Source organism: Pleurodeles waltl, chromosome 11 (assembly GCF_031143425.1).
Source record: "Pleurodeles waltl isolate 20211129_DDA chromosome 11, aPleWal1.hap1.20221129, whole genome shotgun sequence".
Lineage (NCBI taxonomy): Eukaryota > Metazoa > Chordata > Amphibia > Caudata > Salamandridae > Pleurodeles > Pleurodeles waltl.
Window position 1 is genome coordinate 69321113 of NC_090450.1, and position 24505 is coordinate 69345617.

The window sequence follows — 24505 nt, forward strand, 5'->3', positions numbered from 1 at the left end:
TTTTTCCGCTGTAGCAATAGACATTTTGGCATATGTTTTAATAGGCACAGTTTATTTTGTTTTAGTAGATGATAAAATAACAATATATATATAATCGTTAGCATAAAGCCTGTATAACTGTGTGGTCAAAGTGCAATTCTCAAATGGCCGCCACCGTTATACTCTTCAAAATGAAGTGTTTCAGTTTGCTCCAGGTGGAAACGTTTAGTGCAAGCATGAAAACGATGTGTGAGCACACAATCGGTTTCATTGGCAGGTGGCAGGATGGCGTTCTGCCGTGAGGTATGGATTGATGTTTATTCTGCAATAGTGTGTATAATTTTTATTCTGTTTTAGTAGATGATTAATTGATAACGAAAATTGATATGTAGCCTTACTTTGAATGGAAATTAAATAGTTTTGGAAATATTAAATGATGAGAATTGGAATAATGTAAAATAAATCTCTGGAACTCAGACTTGATTGTAATTAAATGTTAAATTAATTGATAACCAAAATTAAGTTAAATGTGGAAGATATAGTTTTTTATCTTGCATTAAGTTACATATATGTAATTATTATATTAAGAAACCATCTTTTTCCAACATTTGATATAAAAATTAAAAAGTTATATAATTAAAAACCAAAAACCAAAATAAATAATAAAATATACAATAAGACGATATAGGTAGTTCTGGAGGAAGTGAAGGAAATGAAGAAGTAAATAAAAACTGATAATGTTGGAAATCATTACAATTAATTAAAAAATAAAAAATAAAATAAATAAGTTTTAGCCTTTTTCCCTCTATTTATAAATTTTTTTCTTTAATTAAGTCATTAGTTTAATTTCTTTAATAGAATCAAAAAATTAGCATAATGGTGACAATAGATGATTTTAACTTTTTTCACGGCATTTTATATTTAATATTGGTGGAGGATGTATATAGAATATCATATTGATCCATATTTTATGTATTTGTATACTTTTATAGCCCTGAAGAAGTCCGTGAGGACGAAATGAAACGCGTTGGCTATGATGGATTAATTATTGTTGTGGATGATTAAAGAACAAAAAGTTTTCATAAGAACTCTATTGAATTACGCGATTTGTGAAGAAATGTGATAATATATTTGTGGATATAAATGGACACTTTGATGTGCTGGGTCTCCCTTTCAATATAACTTGAGTGGAGTCTACACTGGCTGGGGCACGCTTCCATTGGCACATTGCCCTTTATCGCATGTGAGACGCACATGTTTTCCCTAGCTACCCCGTTATGGTGGATTCTTCATAATATTTAAAATGGTACATACTGGAAGGCTTTTATGGTACCAGGGAAATAAAGAAGCACAACCAGTGCTTCCGCTGGAAGATTTTAATTGCATTGCCTGTTGTTTTGTAGCAGTGCCATGAAGCATACACAGAAATCCAAATATATGCCAAATATTTACTCTTTTACAACAGTATTTTAAGAAAACGTGGCTGATCTGCCTCCCAGTTTAGGGCAAGATTGCTCTTTGCACAAATGTGGTAGCAGTAGTGGGCAATTGTCTCCTAATCCAAGAGAGATGGGTCTTACAAATTGATCACTGACCTTCAGCTCTAAATTGGAGTGAATCCACAACGAGTGGGGAGCAGACACAAGCATGAATAGGCCCTTGCTTGAGTTCAGAATCACTTGAGCACATAGGCCAGCTGTGTGCTGGGCTTCTTCATAGCTGGGTAAAGGACAAGTTTGTGAGGCTTGGGAACACTTCTTTTTGCTTTCAGGTCCAACGGCTGGAGATGGGCTCAAGGCTTCGCCAAACAGGACAGTGGCAAGCGGGTGCCAGTGTTGGAGGATGGTCAGTGATGGCCACGGAATTAAGGGGTTGCTGATGCAGGGGAATGCTGACCTACCACACTAATGGGACCATCCACACTTTATGAATAAATTCTTGTCAGACTTCCTCTCAGTGGTGATAGGTAGAGATTAGTTTAGTACTCAATTTCAAAGAAGGTGGTGATTTAAGACTGTAGCCATTCCCAAATAAAAAATGCAAACAGTTTCGGAATTTATAACATTTTATTTCTTCTGAAAGAGATATTTAAAGTGCAAGTTATTGTTTCCTAATTTCATGTAGTGCATACTTTGAAATATGAAGTACTATGGATGATAGTGTCTTTGTACAATAAAGCACCCTCAGCTTTTGTTTCTACAGTAAGAAATTAAATTAAAAAAATCATAACTTTCTGTATCAATATTATATAAGTGGAGTGTCCAAAAGCATGGGAAAAGTGTTCAGCAAACCAAAGAACAAATCAAATGTTTTACATATTAACATTTGACACTGTACATATTTACTTATTGGTACCTTTTACAAGTCTATTGAAGTTTGTACATCTAAATGTCTTCCCCTTCAGACAGAGAATGGAGTGATGGATAATGTGGTCACACCAAGAATAACCGAATGGGAAATTATACAAGAGTCTGGAATGAAGTTAAAGCCTATGTATGGTCCAGGATACACTGGCATAAAGAACTTGGGAAATAGCTGCTACATCAGCTCTGTAATGCAGATAATATTCAGTATCCCAGAATTTCAACGCGCGTAAGTAGTCCCTCTTCATTTGCCATTCCTATAACTGTAATTTTGTAAGACGTACTGAAATATCTTTCACCAGGACTGATTGATTCGTGCTTAGTTCTTCGCAACAGTAATTCAACCTTTAACATAATAGCAGCTTCTTGTTGTCATACAGTCTAAAGAAACCCGGGGGGGGGGGGGCGGGAGGATTACTGGTCCAGTGTACAGTCTCCCATAAACATTAATCACAAGAACAAAGGGTACACTGTTCCAAAATTAGTAAGACAGGGGGACCTGATACTTCAGGAGCAAGAACCCTCACGCATCACAATTGATGTCTGGTTTCATCATTGGGAATGCTCCTCGTCATGCCGGCGCTTAATGCTTGACGGGCTCCCCAAAGAAAGGGGGCTCTTAGCCGAAATCCTCTAATAATGACTTGTTCAGTATGGATATATAAGGATAAATACCTTATTGTAGGCACCAAGAGGAACAGGAGAGACAAGGCTAAAATTGGCTCTAAATCTCAAAACACATCATAGATTTAATCAGCTAGAATGAGAAAAAGGCCAAGGTTAAAAGCAAACCGAAAGTAGAGAATGAGTGGTAATGCTCATGTACTTTCAAAAACAGAACCATAATTCAGAGGCCTGAAACTTTCATGGACACTCTAGTCAGGGGTCCGGTGGCTGTGTGAAGGACGCAACAGGGTGCCCCCGACTAGAGTGTCCATGAGTGATATGATGAAATGGCAAAGCCTGCGGATAAAGCATGACATTATTGACTTACAGCAGGGAACTGTTCCTCACCAGTGAACAACTGAACTGGTGAAGAAGCAATGGAGAATGTCTTCACTTCCACCTCGTGACCCAAATTACAACCATCTATATCGCTCCTGGCCAAACTAGGAAAAGTATTAAGAGACTGGTCTTTTCACAACTACACACTTTCACTGACACTAACAATCTTTTACATCCTGTGCAGGGCACTTTCTCACCGGGCTACAGCACAGAATTGGTCATTACATTGTAAAGATGATGTACGGGAACTGGTCGACAGGGTAACTCTGATGCCCTTGTGCTGTTGGACGTTTGGCAGCCTTTAACATAATTGATCATGCATTATTGTTAAATTGTTTGAAACATGTTGGTGGTGAAAATATGGCTTTAAAGTAAATTAACATTTTCTTAGCAGACCACTTTCAGGTCACTTTCCATTCCAGGTCATTACCCTGCAATATTTCTTATGGGGACCCTGAAGGATGCACCCTTTATTCTTCACACTTGAATGTATATATGTTGCCTTTGTTTCAGTTGCTTATCTTTGTGGGCACAAAATTCTACATCAAGACAAAGTGGTGACATCTCCAACAAACCTTCACACCTCAAAGTATCAAAATGTAATGGGGTTAGGTATTATCACAAAAGGACTCATATATCCACAAACCTAGTAGTGCAAACGCATGCCTGATCCAAATCACCCACCAAATCACCAAGGGTGAAGAGAGTGTCCGGCCTAGAAAACCTGGTCGGAAGACCAATATTTATGGGGTACCAACACACACTGACAATAGTATTTATTTAGTCCAATAATCACAGAAACATGCTTCATCAGAATGTTGGTTTATTCTCCAGATGATTGTAGGTGAGTATGATAATGTTCTCACAAAGCAGCAACCAACACGTGTTTCGTCCTTTGGAATTTTTCAAGGTGAAAACAACGTACAGAGAGGAATACAATTTCATACTATTATCATTAAATATAAGACCCAGGAGTGTGACAAATGCAATACATATTCCATAACTTGTGTCCAGAAAATAATCAGGAGACAGGCAATTAATACCACCAATAAGTGCACATGTTTAATTTCACACCATTGCAAGCCTGTATATTCGTAGAAAGATCACCAAAGATGTGCGCATGCCAATACATCCGCGCAGGGAATGATGAGGAAATAATAAAACAATACTAGTAAAAAATTAAATGAAGGAGGAAAGAGCGAAAACAGTTAAGCAACTAGTAAAGAGATATACCGTGCCCAGCAGTAATAGGTAAATTGAGCCGAAAATACCTGAAACCTCGAATGAAGTCTAAATTAGGAAGAAACCAGGACAATGGGTAGCACAATAATCAAAAATCGCTGAAGAAAAGTAAAAAAAAGGTTTTTCATCTATAGCATTTCGATTTCTTTTTAGTTTTGTTTTATTGTAGACCCTGCTGTAATTACTTAGGCCGCGATTATGATATTGCTTTCTATAGTGCTGCAAAACTCCTAATTTCCCTTAAGATAACATCCCCATTTTCTCAACCTGTGAGTGACAAAATGGGTTTAGAATGATATATACACAGTTCACACATTGTATTTGTGGTACTAAGGAATGTGCTCCATGAGACAGAGTTCTGAATATAGTGCAGATGCCCAGCCATAGACAACATCATCAGGGCTAGTTGTAATTTTTTTAATATATTTGGTGATTTCAAGAAATAAAGAGTGAGGAAAATGGTGTGCAGACATCATGTGTAAATTATTTCCATTGGGTTTCTGACCATTCCAACAGGTGCCTCTAGGGAGGATGACTAATTTATGTTTTCTGGCATGAGTTGAATAGGTCCGAAGAATCTTATGAGCCTGGTAGTCTTTTTCCAATGAAAGTAGATAGCTAAATTTGCCACCATTTATCTTGGTTAATAGAAGTGTTGTTTTTCAATTGATAGAGTTTTTCCATTTCATCTGGGTTGTTACGTTCAGATTAGGGGATTTTCGATAAGGAATGTAATACATTTTTAACACTACCTGAACTTGAGGAATTTTTTAAACAAAATTGGCAATTCTGCTGGTGATAGACAAAACAGTTAACAATTACAACTGTACGTTTTACAAAGTTGTAATTTCAAGGATATCTAATAGAGATAGGGTATTGCTCGAAGAAAAATCTCTGGATCCAGTCTGATGCCTGGGGGAAAAATTCTAAGGTAAGGAATCTGCAACTAGAATATGTCTCTACCAGATATTTTGTTACCGAAGGTAAGTAACTTGTACTTCTAAGCCATTCAAGTACTGCTTTGTTGAGAAGTGAAGGGTATCCCAGAGTTCCCAGATCTTGTACCTGTAATGTTCCTTTACTAACCCAGTTTTTCCAAGAGAGTATGGACACCTGAATTTAATCATATTGTTTTCCAGTATGGACATTGTTGGACCTGTCACCCTTATGGTGGTTTTCCCCGAAACTGTTTGCCTTCTCTCTTCCTGTTTTGCTGAATTTGTTTTTATCGGTCTTAGGATTCTGTGCACGTCGCCACTGCTAGCCAGTTCAAAGAGCTTGTGCTCTTTCCTTTTCACGTGGTGAAATTGGCTTATAGCTAATTGGCACTTTTAATGTACTTGTAAGTCCCTAAAAATTTGTTCTACCGGTACCAAGGGCCTGTAAGTTAAATGCCAATAGTTGACCTGCAACACTGATTATGCCACCCACTTGCATAACCTTTCAAACATGTCCCAGGCCTGCTATTGCAGCCTGTTTTGTGCAGATTTACACTTCCATTTTGACCTGCCAAAACATTTGACAGGCCTAAATCATCCTTTTTAATACATAGATGTCATCCCTATAGTAGGTCTTAAACAACCCGTAGGGCAGAGTGAAGTGTATTTAGAAAGCTGGACATGTACGTTTAAGTTTAACAACTCCTAAATTCCCTTTTCATTACTTTAAGGCATACCTCTTACAGAGGATAAGATTGCATTTAATTTGTGATAACGTTTGCTTGGGAGCCAGTAGGAAAGTCAAATTTGTGTCTGAGGAATTGTAATTTATAAATGCAGTTAAATTGGTAAATTCAAATTTCAAGCCACAATTCTTAAAAGGGCCACTTTTAGAAATTTGGCATTTTCTTGTCCTAACCATTTGGTACCTGCAGCTTGTTACTGGGTCAAATGAGTAGGTATGAGTGGCTGGCAGATGTTGTTATTCCTCCTAGAAAGCCACACAATAGAGGGACTAAGTGTGCCTGAATTGGCCAACACTGGCAGGTTTTTGGTGGGGGGTGTTTAGCTGTGCAGAGGCCCACTTAAACATCAGTACTGGGCCCTACTCACACACAAAGAACTTCACACTAACTTTTTGTGCCTGTAGCCACGATGGAGCCAGGGCAGGGAGCCAGGAAATTCCACACACCTCTGATGGGGGAAACACCAGAAGCTTCTCCCACTTTAAAACTAGCACCAGGTATAAATGTGGACCCTCTGACCCAACTCTTTAATCCACACCTGTAACTGTGGATACTACAAAAGAAGGATACTTTGCTGCTGGAGGCATGACTTGCTTGCTAAGAAAGAAGACCAGCTCCGCACCCTTCATTCCAGGCTGAAGTGACTTCAAGATTCAGCTGACTGACCTACTGTTACGGCTACAGGGATATAAGTCCCAGAGGCTTCCCTGTATCTGGGCAGCTGACCTGTTGCCTTGACAGGCAACTGGACCTGTAAATGGACATTACTGAGCCGTGCTGACCTCTGCTGAAGTGAGTTCCTGACCCCTAAAAGGTGCCCCTCAGGTCCTGGACCCTTGGTGTGGCATCAGTATAAGTTTTGGACTCTTTGCAGTTACGAATTGGTTCGTTTGCGCCCAGAACTTGTGGCCCGGACCAACTGCCGATGCAAAGCTTCAGTGACCTAGGTTTTCACGCTACAGCAACCATCAGCGATGACTGGCAACGTGAGATCTGCACTTTGCGCTGACACCTGCCAACATGACATTCCAGCAATTATCGTCTGTGATGCCCAACAGGATCTTGCCTTACAGCGATAATTGTCTGTAACGCTTGGACTGCTCTTCAGGCTACAGTGACTACCATCCCTGTTCCTTGCTCCCTCCTCCACTGCTAATGGAACTATTTGTGCTTGGGTTTAGACGGTAACTCTTTCAGCGGGGCTAACCTGGTCCCCATATCAAGCCCGTACTTCATTGCGGTCTGCCTGAACGTTCACCTGATCTTGCACCACCAGATAGCCTCGAGTGGCACTTTGAGCTTTTAGACTTAATATTTAAAATTGCATAGCTCAAGTTCTACTAATTGGAATTTTGTCGTTTTGGTGCCAAAAAATGTACTACATTTTACTCTATGTTTTGAAATTGGTGTGGAATTGTTCTTGTGTTGTGTTTTAAATTCATTACTGTTTGAGCACTGCATAAATACTTTACACATTACTTCAAATTTAAACCTGACTACTTTTGTACCAAGTTACTAAAAGTTGAGGCATTTTGTGGTGAATCCAGACAAGGATTGTGGCTGTTGCTTGAGTAGGGTGTCCTCACACTCCTTCCCCCAATAACCAAATTTCTCAGAGACATCCTATTGGAATTATACATTCTGATGTTGAGTTTAGAGTCTAATAATGTGCATGCAGAGGCAATGTCTGATAATATTATGAAACATATATGTAAGGTTACATTTTGTTGTAGTTAGCATCAACATAGTGTGGTGGGAAGCCTGTAGGGAAAAGGATCTGAGGAAGGAACCACATTCTACTCTGATAAATTATGAAATCAAAGTGATATTTATAGAAATTTGTAATATTAAAACATCTTAGATGTTTCTGAAGATGCCATTTTTCATAAAGATGTTTGCTTTTTAAGTTTCTGGAAGCACTTTGTGATTAGGTGGCAATTGTTATTTTTGGCTAATGTTTTCAAACAAGCAATTTGATAATCTGATAGGAATCATGATTATCAAGTAGTTTGCATTGGAAGTCATGTTCATTTCAATTCTTTCCACTCTAACCCAACTAAGTCATGCACAACCCATACACCTTAGGCAGCGGGAGAAATGCACAATGTAGCCTCTCAAAATAAATGTAGGGTCCAGTTCCAATGTCATGTGTAATCTTGGAACCATTCAAATCACTTGGCTACCAGGAGGCCAACTTCAGGATGTCAAGGCACCAGAATCTCCCCAGACCACAAAGGTGCAAAATATCAAGCACTCATCTTAGGGACAAAGTGGCAAGGCAGCTGGTAAGGTGCGGTTTTTCAAGGCTTAGTTCTGCTGGGCCTCTGGTGACATGATGCAGTCATCTCCTTTCTTCAGGAGTCAAGTAGTCTTCTTCAGAAACTTGCTTCAGAACTGCTGCAAAGCTTTAAGGAGACTCAGCAGACAGCTGTATAGTGACGGCTTTAGTCGTATTAGTCTTGCATCCTGCAGTTTACCAATCATTAGTGGCATGAAATTAAATGTACTTCCACGCTACCCCAGTTATGACTTTGAAATAGAAAAGTACGGCCACCAATCGTAAGCCTCTCCAGATGGTGTTGATAGGTGGGGGTTGGACTTAGTCTGGTGTGCCAGTATCAGCCTGCTCCATTGTCTCCGTTTAGGTGGGCTTTCTTGCCACCAAATAGAAGTACTAGTTTTCTGTTACCCCCTCTCACCATTGACATCCATGGTTGAGGGTAGTTTTGCTATTGTGCCCTAAGAAGAAAATTCTACTTAAATTACTTTTGTATGTACATCTAGCCGCATGTTTGGTTTACTTTCTATACAAAGTGTTTAGGAGCTGTTGTTTCTTTGACTTGTACATTTGGTCTACTGCAGCTCAAGTGTTTCCAGTGTGTATGGCCTCCAAGTGATTGATAAAAATCACTGAAGTATGCCTTAAAATTCTTTTATTGTCATAACTCGGTCAAATGTACTTGAGAAGTACCTTCAGAAATTACTTTGGCTGTATTAATCAAGACAGCATTTTCTTGTTTTTCATGTTCTTTATTTTTTTAGGATACCATAGAAAATAACTTAACCATACTATGTCATTTTAGCATGTTCAGATCTCTTTCTTCAATCATTAGGTATGTGGGCAACCTTCCCAGAATATTTGACTATTCACCTTTGGATCCAACACAAGATTTCAACACACAGATGTAAGTATTAAGCACCCTGAACAGTGCATGAGCATTCAGTTGAGAGATTGGCAGTGCTGAATTATAACATTGCTCAAGCTCTATTGTGTTCTTTGTGTGTGCCTTACACTGCTTTCATGTCATTAAAGTTACACAAGCAAACAATAAAGGTTGAATTAATCTCACTTTTTCGTAGAATTGTCCATGGGTAAGTAAAGTTGTGGGGTATTTGTTTCTTTGTCAGGTCTAAGGTGGGACATGGCCTGCTGTCGGGGCAGTTTTCCAAGCCTCCTGTGAAATCTGAGCTCATTGAACAGGTGATGAGAGAAGAAGAACACAAGGTAATGAACTAATTATATCAGTGTTAGTAGGTAAGTGAAACTGCATGAAGATAGACAAAGAACAGGTGCTGGTGTCCGAAGTAGATAGTGGATGGTATTAGCTTTCACAGTCTTGTTTGATTTCGTTTGTTTCATTTAATCCCTGTATTATGTTTTCAAGGTGACCCTTCACATATTTTCTGTGCATTTTCTGGTTCGGATCTCTCTTCTCAAGCGTACCTTCTTTCTCTTTTGATTATACTTAGTTTCAATGTCTGTTCATATTCAGATTGTGTTCTGTTTTAAAGTTTATGTATGCTCCTGACAGTTTACAGCCTTGCCTGGGTTGTGATTTTGGATCATTCTCGCTTTGGGTTTAAGGTGATACCATCAATACAGTTTACACAGAAGGGGTTTTGGTGATTTTGCATTGTTTTAAAAATGCGTATCAACTTTAATTCCTGGGATGGTTATGGGTAACTTTCCTATTTGGTATGGTGCGTTTTTTTTCCTAACTTCAATAGCGCTGTGATCTTTTCTGATTCATCCCTTTACATGAAGCTTCTTGATCACAGCTTTATACTGGAGAAGTATTACTTTTCTCTGCTCAGCATTCTCGCTTCTAGTGCTCGCAAACCTCAGAGTTTAGGCAAGTTATGAGTGTTTTGACAAAATAAACACAAGCATAGCAGACAGTGTGCATTCCGAGGGTGTTGGCAGGGGGGCCCATGGACTGCCTGGGCATTGCAGGGGCCCCCTGTGTGGCCCCCAGCACTGGCTTTCCGCCATCCTTTTCATGGTGGGAACCTCTCCATGAAAAGGCTGGTGGAAAGAGGACTTGTGATCAGCACGGAGGCAAAGAATTCAATGCCAACATGGCTGACCAAGACTCTGGCCGCTGCCACCCCATTGGGATCCATTATCCTGGTGGTAGCGGTGGTCCCCTGGCGGTCCGACCGCCATGGTCGCAATTTGGCGGTCGGACCGCAGTGAGTGCAACAGTCTGACCGCCACCATGAGTTTGGCGGTCCTCAAACTGCCAATCTCGTAATAGGACCCTGAATGTTAAGTCCAAAGGCCTTTTTAATTCAGAGAGAGCACCTTAAAGTAGGTAGTGTTTGGGGGCTGTCAGTCTGTCAGGGATGGAAATTGCAGACTGGCATAGCAACTTTGTTTATGTAAGATTAGATCTTTTTGAGAGGTCAAGTTGGAAGATCTAGGACATCAGCAGTGCACACGTAGTTGAGATTAGGGGGAGCGAGGTGGATAGCTGCAGGAAAATTATAGTTTTTTTTCAATATTGCGGACGATATGAAAGCAGTATCCTAGCATGTTGGTAAAAATACTTTCAAACATAAGGGTATTCATGGCACGATGCCCACCCCTGGGAAAAAAAGATGGAATTGCCATATTACTGATTATATTGTGGTTATTCATGACAGTTTGATACCCACTCCAATTTTGATTCTGGCTCTGGAAAATGAGTGGCCATTCTGGGTGTTGAAGCCATTCATTGCATGATAAAGCCTTAGCCAGGTTTAATGTTGAGCGTGGGAAAATGGGGGTAATTGTCATACTGTGGGCATCCACAGAATTATGATGCCCAATCCAGCAATAGTTCTGTCGCAGGTTCAAGGTGGAGATTCCTAGCCTATTATGAACATCAACGGGATGATAATTAACACACTTAGTTTAATGCCAGCCCTGACAGAGTACTGGCATTCGTTGGCATCATATGGCTATAGTGTAGAAATCCATGACATGAGAGAATCACACTTGTGCAAGCAAGACCGAATCTATCCATGTGTGTCAGTAGTACACTTGAGTTTTTGATGAAAATGTGGGTTTAGTAAACATACAAACTAGTGGGTTAAAACAGAAATCATGTTTTATAGTTAAAATGATATTTTGGGGGAATTAAGTTTATTTTTACAAAATGACAAGCTTGTATTTGATAACGATATGTGTATAGTTTCATAAACAGACAAGCTGATGCTTGAGTACATAAGCATTGAATTTCCAAATGCATAGTTCCAGCGAATGCGTGAGTGATATTTACTAGGGTTCCCTGAGACCATGGAATGGTGTAACCTGCCTGCTGTGCGAATCTATAAGGCCTCATAGCTTGTGGAGGCCTTTACATGCTCCGAAAATTGAAAGATTTGTGTATATTTTTATGTGTCCTCTCTACCCCATGACATTGTTGAGAATATAATTGAAGGGACATAATGAGTAAAAGAAAGGCAATGAAATAGAGTAGATATCATGAAAAATGATAGGACTTGTAAAATGTTCTGAGCTACCCTGATCACCTAGTGGTTCCCAACCTGTGATCGACCACTCACAGTCCGGCTTCCGAGCCAACCACAGCACCGAGACCGCCCTCATCGCAGCCACTGACGACATTCGAGCCCTGCTCGACAACGGGGAAACAGCGGCCCTCATCCTCCTGGACCTCTCCGCAGCGTTCGACACTGTCTGCCACCGCACCCTAGTGCAGCGCCTCAGCAACATCGGAATTCAAGAGAAGGCACTAGAGTGGATCATCTCGTTCCTCACCGGAAGAACCCAGAGAGTCCGCCTCCCCCCGTTCAGATCCGAGGCCACTGAGGTCATCTGCGGCGTACCACAAGGATCATCACTCAGCCCCACCCTCTTCAACGTCTACATGAGCCCCCTCGCAGCCATCGCACGCCATCACAACCTCAACATCATCTCCTACGCCGACGACACCCAGCTGATCCTCTCCCTCACCAACGACCCAGCCACCGCCAGAACCAACCTGCACGAAGGGATGAAAGACATAGCCGAGTGGATGATGAACAGCCGCCTGAAACTGAACTCAGACAAGACGGAAGTCCTCATCCTTGGATCATCACCCTCTGCCTGGGACGACTCCTGGTGGCCCCCTGCCCTGGGCAGCGCACCCAAACCAACGGACCACGCACGCAACCTGGGCTTCATCCTGGACTCCTCCCTCTCGATGACCAGACAAGTCAACGCCGTCTCATCATCATGCTTCAACATCCTACGCATGCTCCGAAAGATCTTCCGATGGATCCCCACCGAAACCAGGAAGACGGTCACCCAGGCACTCGTCACCAGCCGACTGGACTACGGTAACACCCTCTACACCGGAACCACGGTCAAACTACAGAAAAGACTCCAACGCATCCAGAACGCCTCCGCACGCCTCATCCTTGACATCCCCCGACACAGCCACATCTCCGGACACCTGAGAGACTTGCACTGGCTCCCCGTCAGCAAGAGAATCACGTTCCGCCTCCTCACCCACGCACACAAGGCCCTCCACGACCTGGGCCCCAGGTACCTCAACAACCGCCTGACCTTCTACACTCCCACCCGCCAGCTACGATCGACCAGCCACGCCCTCGCCGCCGTGCCACGCATTAGAAAAGCCACCATGGGAGGAAGATCCTTCTCCTACCTGGCAGCCAAGACTTGGAACTCCCTCCCCATCCACCTCCGTCTGACCCAAGACCACCTCTCCTTCAGAAAGCAACTCAAGACCTGGCTGTTTGAGCAGTAGCGGTCCCCCCTCCCCCAGCGCCTTGAGACCCTCCGGGTGAGTAGCGCGCTATACAAATTTCTTGATTGATTGATTGATTGATTGATCCTGTGACCCTACGGGTCCGTGAAGCCACCTCAGGGGGTCCGCAAATGCTCTGAAAATTAAATAATATTAACGGATCAGGTCCCCAGCTTTCAGTAATGACTCAGTGGGGAGTTCCTGGATTCCAATAATGATTCAGTGGGAGTCCCCGGGTTCCAGTAATGATAAAGTAGGGGTCCACAGAAGTCAAAAGGTTGGGAACCATTGACCTAGAGATTTTTTGACGTTTGTAGGAAAATGGTGTTTAAAAAGGCACCATTTTTCAAAACATTTTTGGGGGGCCGGTGAACCTGCATTTCTCCTGAGTAGGGTGAGGAATGCCAGACTGATAGGGCTTGATTCACAAAGAGTCGCCCTGAACTCGTGCGGGAATCTCCGCAATGAGAAACTGCAATGCAGAGATTCCGCCATGAGTGTGGAGACTCCGCCACTACGGTGGAACCTCTGCGACGACTTTACAGGTTCTTTGTGAACCGAGCTCACGATGTAAATATGTCAGAATTGCATGAGTGCACCTTCCCAGTCCATGGCTTATATGAAAATTGTCCTGTAAAATACAGTGTTTTGCCCCATTATTTTAAGGAACTTGGGCTCCCTACCTTTTGTTTGTTCACTTTAATTAGAGGCTTGTAATATTGCACTCCCCACCCTCCTTAGAAGTCACCAGCCCCGACTGATGAAGGCTTTTTATAAAATAAAAAGGCTTATAATTCATTGTTCGGAATGCTGGGGATTTAGCAATCTTTAACTCATTATTAAGGTGCAATAAGTACTGGGAACATTGTTTAGATGTAAGGCCTGGGTCTTCTTTAGACATTGTTCCTTTTGCACTAGTGTATATTTTTATTAAGAAATCATTCGATGTTAGAAGCAGGGTGGCATTATTTGTGTGAGCCTTGTAGGCATATAATTTACTGTTAATTTCATATTCTAAAGTCTGTGTTCTTATGTCTTCACATTATGCATAGGATGGTTGTTATTAGAAGTAGAAACACAGATTTTGCCGCGATGGAGGCTTCACAATGTTTACAGCCAATAATTAGTTATCATGTTTCTTTTATTATATTTAGTTATTAATTGCTGTTTATGCTACATGATCACACACTTAATTTGTTTGCTTAGACAATGTGACGAGAGTGGCATGGATATTATCACTTTTGTAAAAGCGTGTTTAGGGTAAACTGTAATAACTATCAGTGGCAACTAGCAGGACTAAAATATGGTGGGGCGCGATGGCACCAAACTCACTATGTTTGCGCCTCCCTGGTGTGGCACTTTTCCTCTGGTGTCCACGAGCAGGAATTGAAGGACTTCGTTCCTGCTCAGTGGAACTTGAATCCAAACGGTTCCTGGAGCAAGGCTTATGCTGTTTTCAGCATGAGAGCAGCTCCAGGATTAGTGGGAGCTGGCTAACCCAGTGCTAATTTTGAGGCTGGGGGCCCTTGCCAGCAATCTCCCAGGTGTTTCACAGCCCTGGGATTGCTGGGTCTACAGTGCGCATGTCAGGTTGGCTGTAGCAAGACAGCCAGCCAACCCGACATGCGCACTGAAAAAGGCAGTAATCATCCTGCAATCGCAGGATTCAGCCCATCCTCCTGCCCTCACAATTGCAGCGCACACAGCGCAAGCCGGTGGCATAATAAAATGGCATAATGCCATTTTATTTATTTGTGTTTGCCTGCTGCGCTCGCAGCAGGCAGGGCGACGCTCGTCCTGAAGACTATGTTAATGTAGCTACTTTGCTAGGCCCCCAAACAACTTTAGTTGCTACTTATTATTCATGTTTTTTATTTGGTACATAAAACCTGTATGTAATTGTTTACATAAAACATATTTTAGATTAAATCCTGAGTGGGAAGCTATGTACACCTCTGTCATAAAGTGAACTCCAACATGTAGTATAGGCAATTCAGTGGCTTGTATCATTTTAAAGGGTATAGAGTGGGTTGAATAGTGTCTTGGTATTGTAGTAACCGTTTCTGTAGAACACATTAATGTGAAAAAGAAAGAACACACTGGTAGGATCCAATAGTTTTACATTATTGGTGTAGAAGTGACCTTCATCTAGTCCTCACCAAATCCTACCAGTAAATTAATCAATCCTCATGTGACAAAGTTCTGTTTTTCTTATTTAGTTAAGCAAAAATAAGCCAACACGCAGTAGCCTTATATGAGAAGATTAAGTGCATCTGTGATTTAATATCACGAGGTCCCCTTGGACAAGCACTCAAACTGGTTTATGGTCAGCGAACTTGGAAGTGGGTGGCAAACCTATGTCCAATTGTTATAAAAAACACTCAAAATCTTCATATAAATCCTCAGTCTGATAAGTCTAGTTCACAACCTAAACACTACTGATTGTTCCAGGCATACCCTCACATGCACTGCTCATGACCTCACATGTAAGGTCACGAATTAAATTACAAATGACATCACTGATGTCAGATCACCTGTTACATCCTCAATGAAATCACTGACATATGGTCCTTTCAACACCAGTTTGCTGAAGCCACCTGTGTAGGCCTTTGTTCTATATTTAACAAATTCAAGAGTATTTGTATGTTGACAATGCAGCTGAAAGATCACAATTTTATTGATTTTCTTGAAGTAACACAGAAATAGACACAGAAACCATGATATATTTACTAATTAAGTACACTGGCTGTATACTGAAATACCTGTTACAGTGGAACACAACAAATCATTTCAGCCAGAGGGATAATCTAATGTGTTGAGGAACATGTTCAAGATGTTAAGCTGTCCCTCTGCCCCATCTTGCAACACATTTGGCTGTCTGTGGTCTCCCTCAGCCATTGCAAATTTTAATTGCATCCACATACAGATCGTAGGTCCTCCATGGGACTGTCAGTTCACTGCAATATGAGGGTGCTGCTTTCAAACAGTAATTAATTACTTTAAGGCAGTGTATTGGTACTGAGTAATTTTGCCAGCCTTTTCTTCCAAAACTAGGAAATTAGGCTCTGGACACAAATATATTTTCTTTCATTTTCTTTCTGAGCTTACTTAACTTTCCTTAAGTAGATATGCTACAAGGTATGTACCCTTCCGCCTCTATAAATAAAGGCCCAAGCTTACACTTACACTTACCAGTGCCTTTCAAATAAGCATGACATTTCAGAATATTTATCTATGATGAAATTGAAATGCCCCTCTTAATTTGTAGTGAATGTCCGCCTCAACTCTATGCAGAATATTTTAAAAGAATTATTTTATTTATTTTAGGTTACCATATTTCATTTAAGCACCCTTTCTGACTTGCCAGTATTATGACTGTGGCATTTTGAGTATGGAGCTTGGCAGGACATTTTATCCTCTATGATATTCACATGCCATGATGGATTACATGTGAAAGATAGAAAAATACTTGGAATGGAGCCTCCATTTGTGTCCTCGATCATTTAGACATTCTATAGTAGTGTCCATTGTTCTAAAGCTTCAAATAAAATTGGAGTAAAATTTTTTTTAATTAAAATAATATCACAATAAAGATTGTTATGGGATAAAGTATCCCCTGCCTTACATTATAAAGACATTGCAAGTCAACCAGGATTTCCTGACCTTTTAGAGGAACAGGGCCAAAGGCAAAGTTACTTCATAAGATCAAGGAACTTCAAAGTGACTTACAGTTTTTTTTAATATATAGCAAATGGTATTTTGTTGCTTTTAATATTAGGTCACACCATCACCCTTCTCACAGAAAGCTTCAATCCTGGTGTTGTGCTCCTTCGATTAAAAAAGATAGTAACGTTTTTTACATGAAGCATAAAACACAACAAAAAGCGATTAGTTATTTGTTACAAAACGTTTAGAATTATTTTAATGCAAATCAATTAAGAATGAAGAGAATATGGCCCTCATTATGTCCTTTGCAGTCGGTGATAATGTAGCGGTAGTACCGCCAACAGGCTGGCGGTACACACCGCCACAATATGACATTGGTGGGTTGGATCTAGCCATTCCGCCAATTTACCGTTCCTACTGCCATAGCGGTAGCAGCCGCTGGGCCCGAGATAACAATCTCCAACCCAGCGGCCGCTATTGTACTGCCGGCAGCATTTTGACCCTGCCTACCGCCATGGTTTTTGTGGCGTTCGCAACACCATGAAAACCATGGAGGTAGGCCCTACCAGTGACAGGGAAATCCTTCCCTGTCACTGGTAGGAGGCCCACCCACCCCTCAAACACTCCCCAGATGCTCCCCACCCCCGCCATCCACGCTTCCCCCTCTTCCAATCCCTCCCCCCATACACGCACACACTCGCGGACACATACCACGCATACACACACACTCACACTGGAATACACACATTCATTCAAGCATGCATCCATTCATTCTCGCACACATCCGTACACCCATTCACACTGACATGCAGGCACGCATTCACATTTCCATTTCCATTTGTACACGCATTCTCACACATGCATACACCCATGCAAACAAAACTACACACACAGTTGCATTCATGCACACACGCACACATTCATGCACACAACCCCACACACACAATACCCCCCACCACCTCCCCTGTCGGAAGCCCAACTTACCTGCATCGAGGAGGCCTTCCAGCAGGGAACGGGGCGCTGCTACTGCCAGCAGCGCCCACCAGCAGAACACCGCCAGGCCGTATCATGTGTCATGATACGGCTGGCGGCGGTCTACTGGCGTGGCGCTGCTGGTGGTAACAGTGCCACTTTACCACCATTCTGAGTATGTGAGGATGGCCTTAGACTTCTCGAGAGGAGAGGTTTTGGGCATGCGGGCATTGGAGGCTGGTAATTTTAGGAGTGAGAGGGTGGATAGGACACACACACACATAGAGACTCACACCCATTCATTGACACATACACACACACACTCACACATCCATTCACAACACTCAATACCAAATATTCAAACATACATGCATGCACAGCACCAAACAATAATTTAAAAAAAGAATTACACTTAACTGCAGCTCTGCCTCGGAGGTCCCAGGAGGGTTGAGACTGCTGCCTTGCCTAATTGGCCTTAGGTCATCAAATGAGGGAAGGCAACAGTTGCAGTCTCGTCACAGAGTAAGATGGGTCAGTCGGACTGCTGACCCCACCCCACACTGTGATGATGTGTTACTGATTGACACTCGACCCAGGGCTTAAAGCAGAAGCTCCCAGGTCTGGGGCAATGAGTGACACTACCCCTCGTCACTGAGGGGTCGGGCCTTTGCTGAGCTGAGGAGGTCACTCCCACAGGAGCTGTGACATCCTCAGCCCAACCAAGTTCAGCTCAGGCAGCCAGGAGCCTGTACATGTAGCACATGTCTAGCTCCTGGCTCCATGACACGAAAATGAAGAGTGTCTGTCAGACTGACCTTTGCTCAGCCTGACAGACACTATTTTTGAGGGGGCAAAAGGTGAGGGGGCGTGGACCCTCAGTCTCTAAGGACCGGCCACAGCTGCATGTGGGTAGTTCCCATTCCCCCAGGTACATTGTAGAAGTCCCTCAAGATCCCGATTGATGGTAGTGAAATGAGGTCTGTGAGGACAAGAGAACTGTTTACACCGCTGGGACTTGACCAATTTCCCAACTGTTATCACCCAGAGCAAAGCGGGATGGGAATGGAATGCAACTGGAATGGTGAGCTGTAGGGAAGGCAGGGACTACAAAGGGGGCACACAGTCTAATTAGCATGGTGATGCTCTTTGTCCGACACAATGACAGATGTGGGGATGTAGGTGGAAGCAGCTATATAAGCACCACCTTCCCATTCAGTGGTGACTTCACAGGTCTCCCAGAACATATGGAGCATGGCCCACATGATAAGTCTGACACACAACAACATGTTGCGGTGAGCATGGAAACAGGTTATAAGTGCCAGCCATAACACAGTATAGGCCCACCTACTATGTGGAGACCTCAGATACATAAAGCACTCTCTAATAACAATGGGTTTGGCATCCGAAGCAACTAAAAGATGTTATGATAGGTGCACTTGCTCCTCAAAAAATAACAGTCCCAATGCACGACCCACTAACCCTCATTTACAATAGGACTGGATACCTGGACCACTCCTGGGGTAGTAAATGTTGAGACGGTGAGTAGCCAGATGGTATATCTGATAGTAGAAAGACAGATCCTTACAATGGATGGTGCTGCTGATCTTCTCCATCAAACCCTAAACTCTCTACAGCCTCATATCGAGTGGTAGAGGCAAAATTGACTCAAACAACTCGGGCTTGCTCCAATAGGGAGTCACATGAAAGAATGAAGGTGAAGGGGCAAACAAGATGGACATTGGGGATGACAGGAGGTGCCAGACAGACTTTACCTTGAAATTTCATGCTCAAAGCTTTTACAAATACTAAAGACAAGATAAAAATGTCAGTACCTACAGCATGACCTGGAAGAAATGCAGAAGGATGTTAACAAATTGGGAGACAGAGCACAGGCATCTTAAAATGTGCATGTTTAAACTGGAAAACCAACAAATCACCATCCAGGAGGAATTTGAAGGCCCATAGAACGTCTCTAGGCAAAACAATATCTGCATGAGTGGGTGCCTTGCAATTTTAAATGCCATGATATCCATAAATATGTGTCGGGTCTAGTCCGCTTTAAACTATTTTTACCTGTTGGGAACCGATCAAAATGAACAGGGGTCATAGAGTGGCACACATGACAGAACAGCAGCATCCTCCCCAAAATGCTTCTAAGTTAAGATTTAATTACTTTTTAGACAAAAAGACCAATATTTCTAAAGCAGGGTGAGGGAACTTGTTCTCTCTAACGAACCAAAAAGCCTTCACTACCACCACAGACTTGTTAAATACCACCTAGGCCACCAGTTTTAAGTCATTCTAGGACGAGATTCTGCAGTGCTACTTCACCTCTTTGAGAGAGCCCCAAGCCAACTTGGGACTAAAACTGGAGATGATGGGAAAAGATAATCTTTTGATGACAACCACATGAGATGGATGCAGAGAAATTTCTGACATGATGAAAGAAATTGCCCGAACAATGCAGAGATTGCAGCAAGCAAGGAGAGTGACCCAGCATCTGCACAGGGTCGGGGGATTTAGACACTGGTGGTCCAGTCAAGAGAGAGATGTAATGCAAGCGTCGACCAGCTGAGAGGGCATTCACGCAAATGAAGAGCCCCACAGCGACTAAAACAAGACTTCTAAAAAAAATGTATGACAGGCTTGTGGTCCTGGGTGCTGAGGAGGTTGTTTGGAACAGAGGTACAAGGGCTAAATACCCCTAAACTCTAGACAGACTGGAGCAATTGATTGGTTGATTCAGAAAATTTGATCATTTTAACCCAAATCAGGAAAGTTTTAAAATGAGTTGGTTACACAGTTGTTTGTGTGTTAAGTGTTTAATATTTGGGATAAGTGGAAGGAGAGAGAGAGGGGAAGGGGGCAGATGGAAGATTCACTCATTTAAGTGACTTGATGTCCATCAGCTTACCACCCATCCAGGCAGAAGCAGAAGATCAGAAAGATGTATATCTTGAAAGGTTCCCTATGACACTTAAGTCATTTAAAGTGAGGACACCACATAAAATGTCTGGGGGGGTTAATAACCCAACTAAATATTCAGTATGTTACAGGTGGAAACCACCCTGACGCAGACATTTGCTTGGTGTAAAAAAGGCATCTCCTTCAAACAGACCAGAGCAGGGTGCACTCTCAACTCTTTTCTAAGCAATATAATGCTTCTGCACTCACCAAGGCAGAGTGAGAATTCTAGTGAACCCATGAAATTCAACTGTGGAGCTATCCACCAGATCAGATAGAAAGGGACGAGTGGTGTTGGTTAAAGTTAGTTGGAAATTGTATTCCATGCCTCTGGCTACAATATATGCCCCAAATCAAGGACAAACTCTGTTACTAAAACAAGCAAGGCAAGCGATTTTGAAGGTATCCTTACCAGATACAACTCAGTGTGTTGATACACACCCCACAAGACAGATCTCAACAGTGCAAATGTGCAAGCTTAATTAGAAGTGAAAGTATGCCCGAAGACCTGGAATTGGTGGATGCCTGCCTAGTGACGCCACCAACACTTATCAGTAGACTACTCCCACTCCTAAGCAGCAAACCAAACCTATGTCAAAATATACTATTTACTGATAAACATCAGTTAGGTCTAGTGTAAAAGGACACTGTGATGGCAGTCATTGGAAACTGACATCCCGGGAGAGTGGCATCTAAATGAGGTCTATTTTAATGGACAGCATGGTCCTAGATGTGGTTAGGAGGCAGCTGACAGAACATACATCACACAAAGAAATGGGAGAGGTGAGTAACAGTGTGGTTTGAGACACTTTTAAACTGGTTGTTCAGGGTACACTAATACAGAAGAAGACCCGCCTCAAGCTGTTGGGGAATGTGCTGTTTAATGAGCTGATGCAATAACTGTGGATCACTGATGGTGGTAAGGCTAGATTCCTATCACTGAGGATGATAAGGCTAATTATATGTTTGCTAGATTTGGGTGTTGGCAATTTCACGTTGAACAGCAAACTATGTATGCCCCCTTTAGGTGCCACTTTGGGGGAATACGAGATGAGAAGAGGGCAATATGTGGCTCTGATGAGAGAAATTACTAGCGTCCAAGACCTTCTAGACCTATATGGGTGAAAACCCTCAAACTCACAGGCTGGAGCTTGATAAAGCTTTGAAAGCCTGAAAATCGCTAAGACTTCTTGCCCAGATGCCTTGTTCCTGATGTTTCACAAAATCTTTGCCATCAATTATCCCATTATTAACTGAAGCACTCAATGATTTTAACAGTACCCACAGAGTACCTAACTCCTTAGCAGAGACAACTGTCTCCCTAATCGTTTAAACTGGACCATGCACTCTGCGTCTTGTGTCACCGAATATCACTGCTAAATATTGATAGATGAGATGATGCCTTTGTTAATATATACTGACAGATTAACATCATCCAGGCATGTAATGGTAGTGATTGTACCAAAAAGGTCTTACATCTAACTAACATGGCTAGGACGCATGGTGAAGGCACTGTCCTAGTCGTCCTCAATATGGTGCTTAGGCCCCACTTTTTCTGTAGGTTAGCATCCCGTTAAGGTTCTACTTGGGCTAGGATTAAAATAAATGTATTGCAATGGGCATATTGAGATTTGCAGGGGTTGTGCAAGGGATGTCCCTTCAAACTGTTACCTTTTGCTGTCACTCTAGAGTCCCTCCTTCAAAGTATCAGGGATAACCCCTTTGATGGAAATTTGCTCTTTCTGCAGGGTCACCCCATATGTTTGCCTTCTGTTGCTGAACTCTTTTGGTAACCAGTAGTAAAGTTATTTTGCACTCATTTTCAAACATGTTAACATTGGTACTCATCTGATTGGCACCTTTAATTTACTTATAATTTCCTAGTATATCTTACACCCTTTATTCAGGGCCTGTAAATTAGATGCTACTTGTGGACTGCAGCACTCATTGTGCCACCCTCTAAACCCTCTAAAGTGTCACTGTTAGACATGTCTCTAGGCCAGCCATTGCAACATGGGTATGCACTTTTAAATTTGTCATTTCGACCTCGCAAAGAAAACCTTTTGCCAGTCCTAAACCTTCCTTTTTATTTCGTGTAAGTCACCCCTTAGGTAGGTCCTAAATACCGAGAGGTCACAGTGCATGTTATTGAAAAAATTGGACATGTATTTTTAATGTTTTATGTGTCCTGGTCATGAAGACCCTCCAAAGTAATTTTTTAGCATGGCAAGGCTGGCTCTCCCATTGGCGAATGTTGCTTTACACTGTTACATTTAATAAGTACTAAATAAAGTTTGGGCTTAGCTAGGAAAACGGCTCAAGGACTTGTTTTAATAGTAATTTGAAATCCTACTTAATGATCAAGTTAGATTTTATACTACTATCTTGGAAAAAACACTTTCAGAAAGTTGTCTTTTTCCTTTCTGAAACCAAAATGCATTCCTGCTAGTGTCCAGCTCTCACCTGACTCTTGATGGCTCTCTGTGGTGAGATGCGTATTGCTCCCAGACAGTGGACAAAGGGTTATGCTCAGACACAGACCCTTCCTGAGCTTTAAATGATGCCTACCTTGTCAGAACACTGCTGGACCTGTGAAGATCACAAGGACTGCCTCCTGTCTGAAACCTGAAGAATGGACCTGCCTTCTTTGACCCCAGTGACTCCAAAAGTCAGTTGGCTGACCTGCTGTTTGAGCTACACAGACACTATAGGCTTCCAGAGGCCTGTCTCTGTGCAACTGCCCAGTTAATCAGTTCCTGCCCTGGACCTTGCTGCTGACCTCTGTTGGATTGAGTCCCAACCCCTAAGTGGTGCCCCCAGGTCATGGGCCCCTGGCTGGTGTTAGAGTGTACTACTCCTGTCTCCAACCTGTAAGAAGTGGGACTTAAGGTAGTTTTTGCCAACTTGTTGCCTGTAGATCCATTGGAGACGAGGGCCACAGGTGAAGCTGCAGCTGTCGAGTCTAATCAATGATCAGCCTCAGCTTGCTGGTTTATCACATTTAAGAAGATCACAAGCAATGGGAAGATGGTTTTAAATGAGCAAATATCTAAGTGAGCCATAAAAACAGCTGGTGTGAGTCTGAAGCGATGTGGGCGGGCAGTGGAATGGGAGGATACAAGCTACAAAATGGTGCATTAAGTACAGTGGACTATGTTGATAGTATTTTAGGTGGGGATGCCCGCCTTATGCCGTATAGCTTCATAAAACACTAATAAAAATAATAGAAACTGAACTGCAGCTGTAACATTGCTCTACGACAGGCCTTTCACATTGGCTGCAGTCTTTGGAAGCTTACATTATAAGGTCACAAATCAACTGTAGGTAAATATTATGGTTGATTAGGAACTTGATTTGGTTCTAACAGGTGACTATAGATGCCGCAACCTGACTTAGAAAATTAGAAGTTGGAATGGAAATTAGAGACTGTTTACAGAGAAGATGCAGGCGTTAATGTGTAATAGGACTCTTACACCAAGTGTATTCCGGTCAGCTTTGTTTTAACTTTTAATGGTAAAAGTGCCAGTATGAATTGAATATTAGTTAATTGTTATTTGTAATGAATCAACAAGTCTCTGTTTAAGAAAGAAAATAGC

At 42.2% G+C, this 24505-nt stretch overlaps 1 protein-coding gene across 2 annotated transcripts in view; it reads left to right on the forward strand.

Moving 5' to 3' along the window:
• The window catches only part of USP13 (ubiquitin specific peptidase 13), a 263270-nt gene that overhangs the window by 141347 nt on the left and 97418 nt on the right, over positions 1-24505 (forward strand). For both annotated transcript variants that reach the window (XM_069213085.1, XM_069213086.1), the window contains exons 8-10: positions 2384-2571; positions 9387-9458; positions 9682-9778. In XM_069213085.1, coding sequence (XP_069069186.1) covers positions 2384-2571; positions 9387-9458; positions 9682-9778 — 357 coding nt within the window. The remainder of the gene's footprint in view (positions 1-2383; positions 2572-9386; positions 9459-9681; positions 9779-24505) is intronic.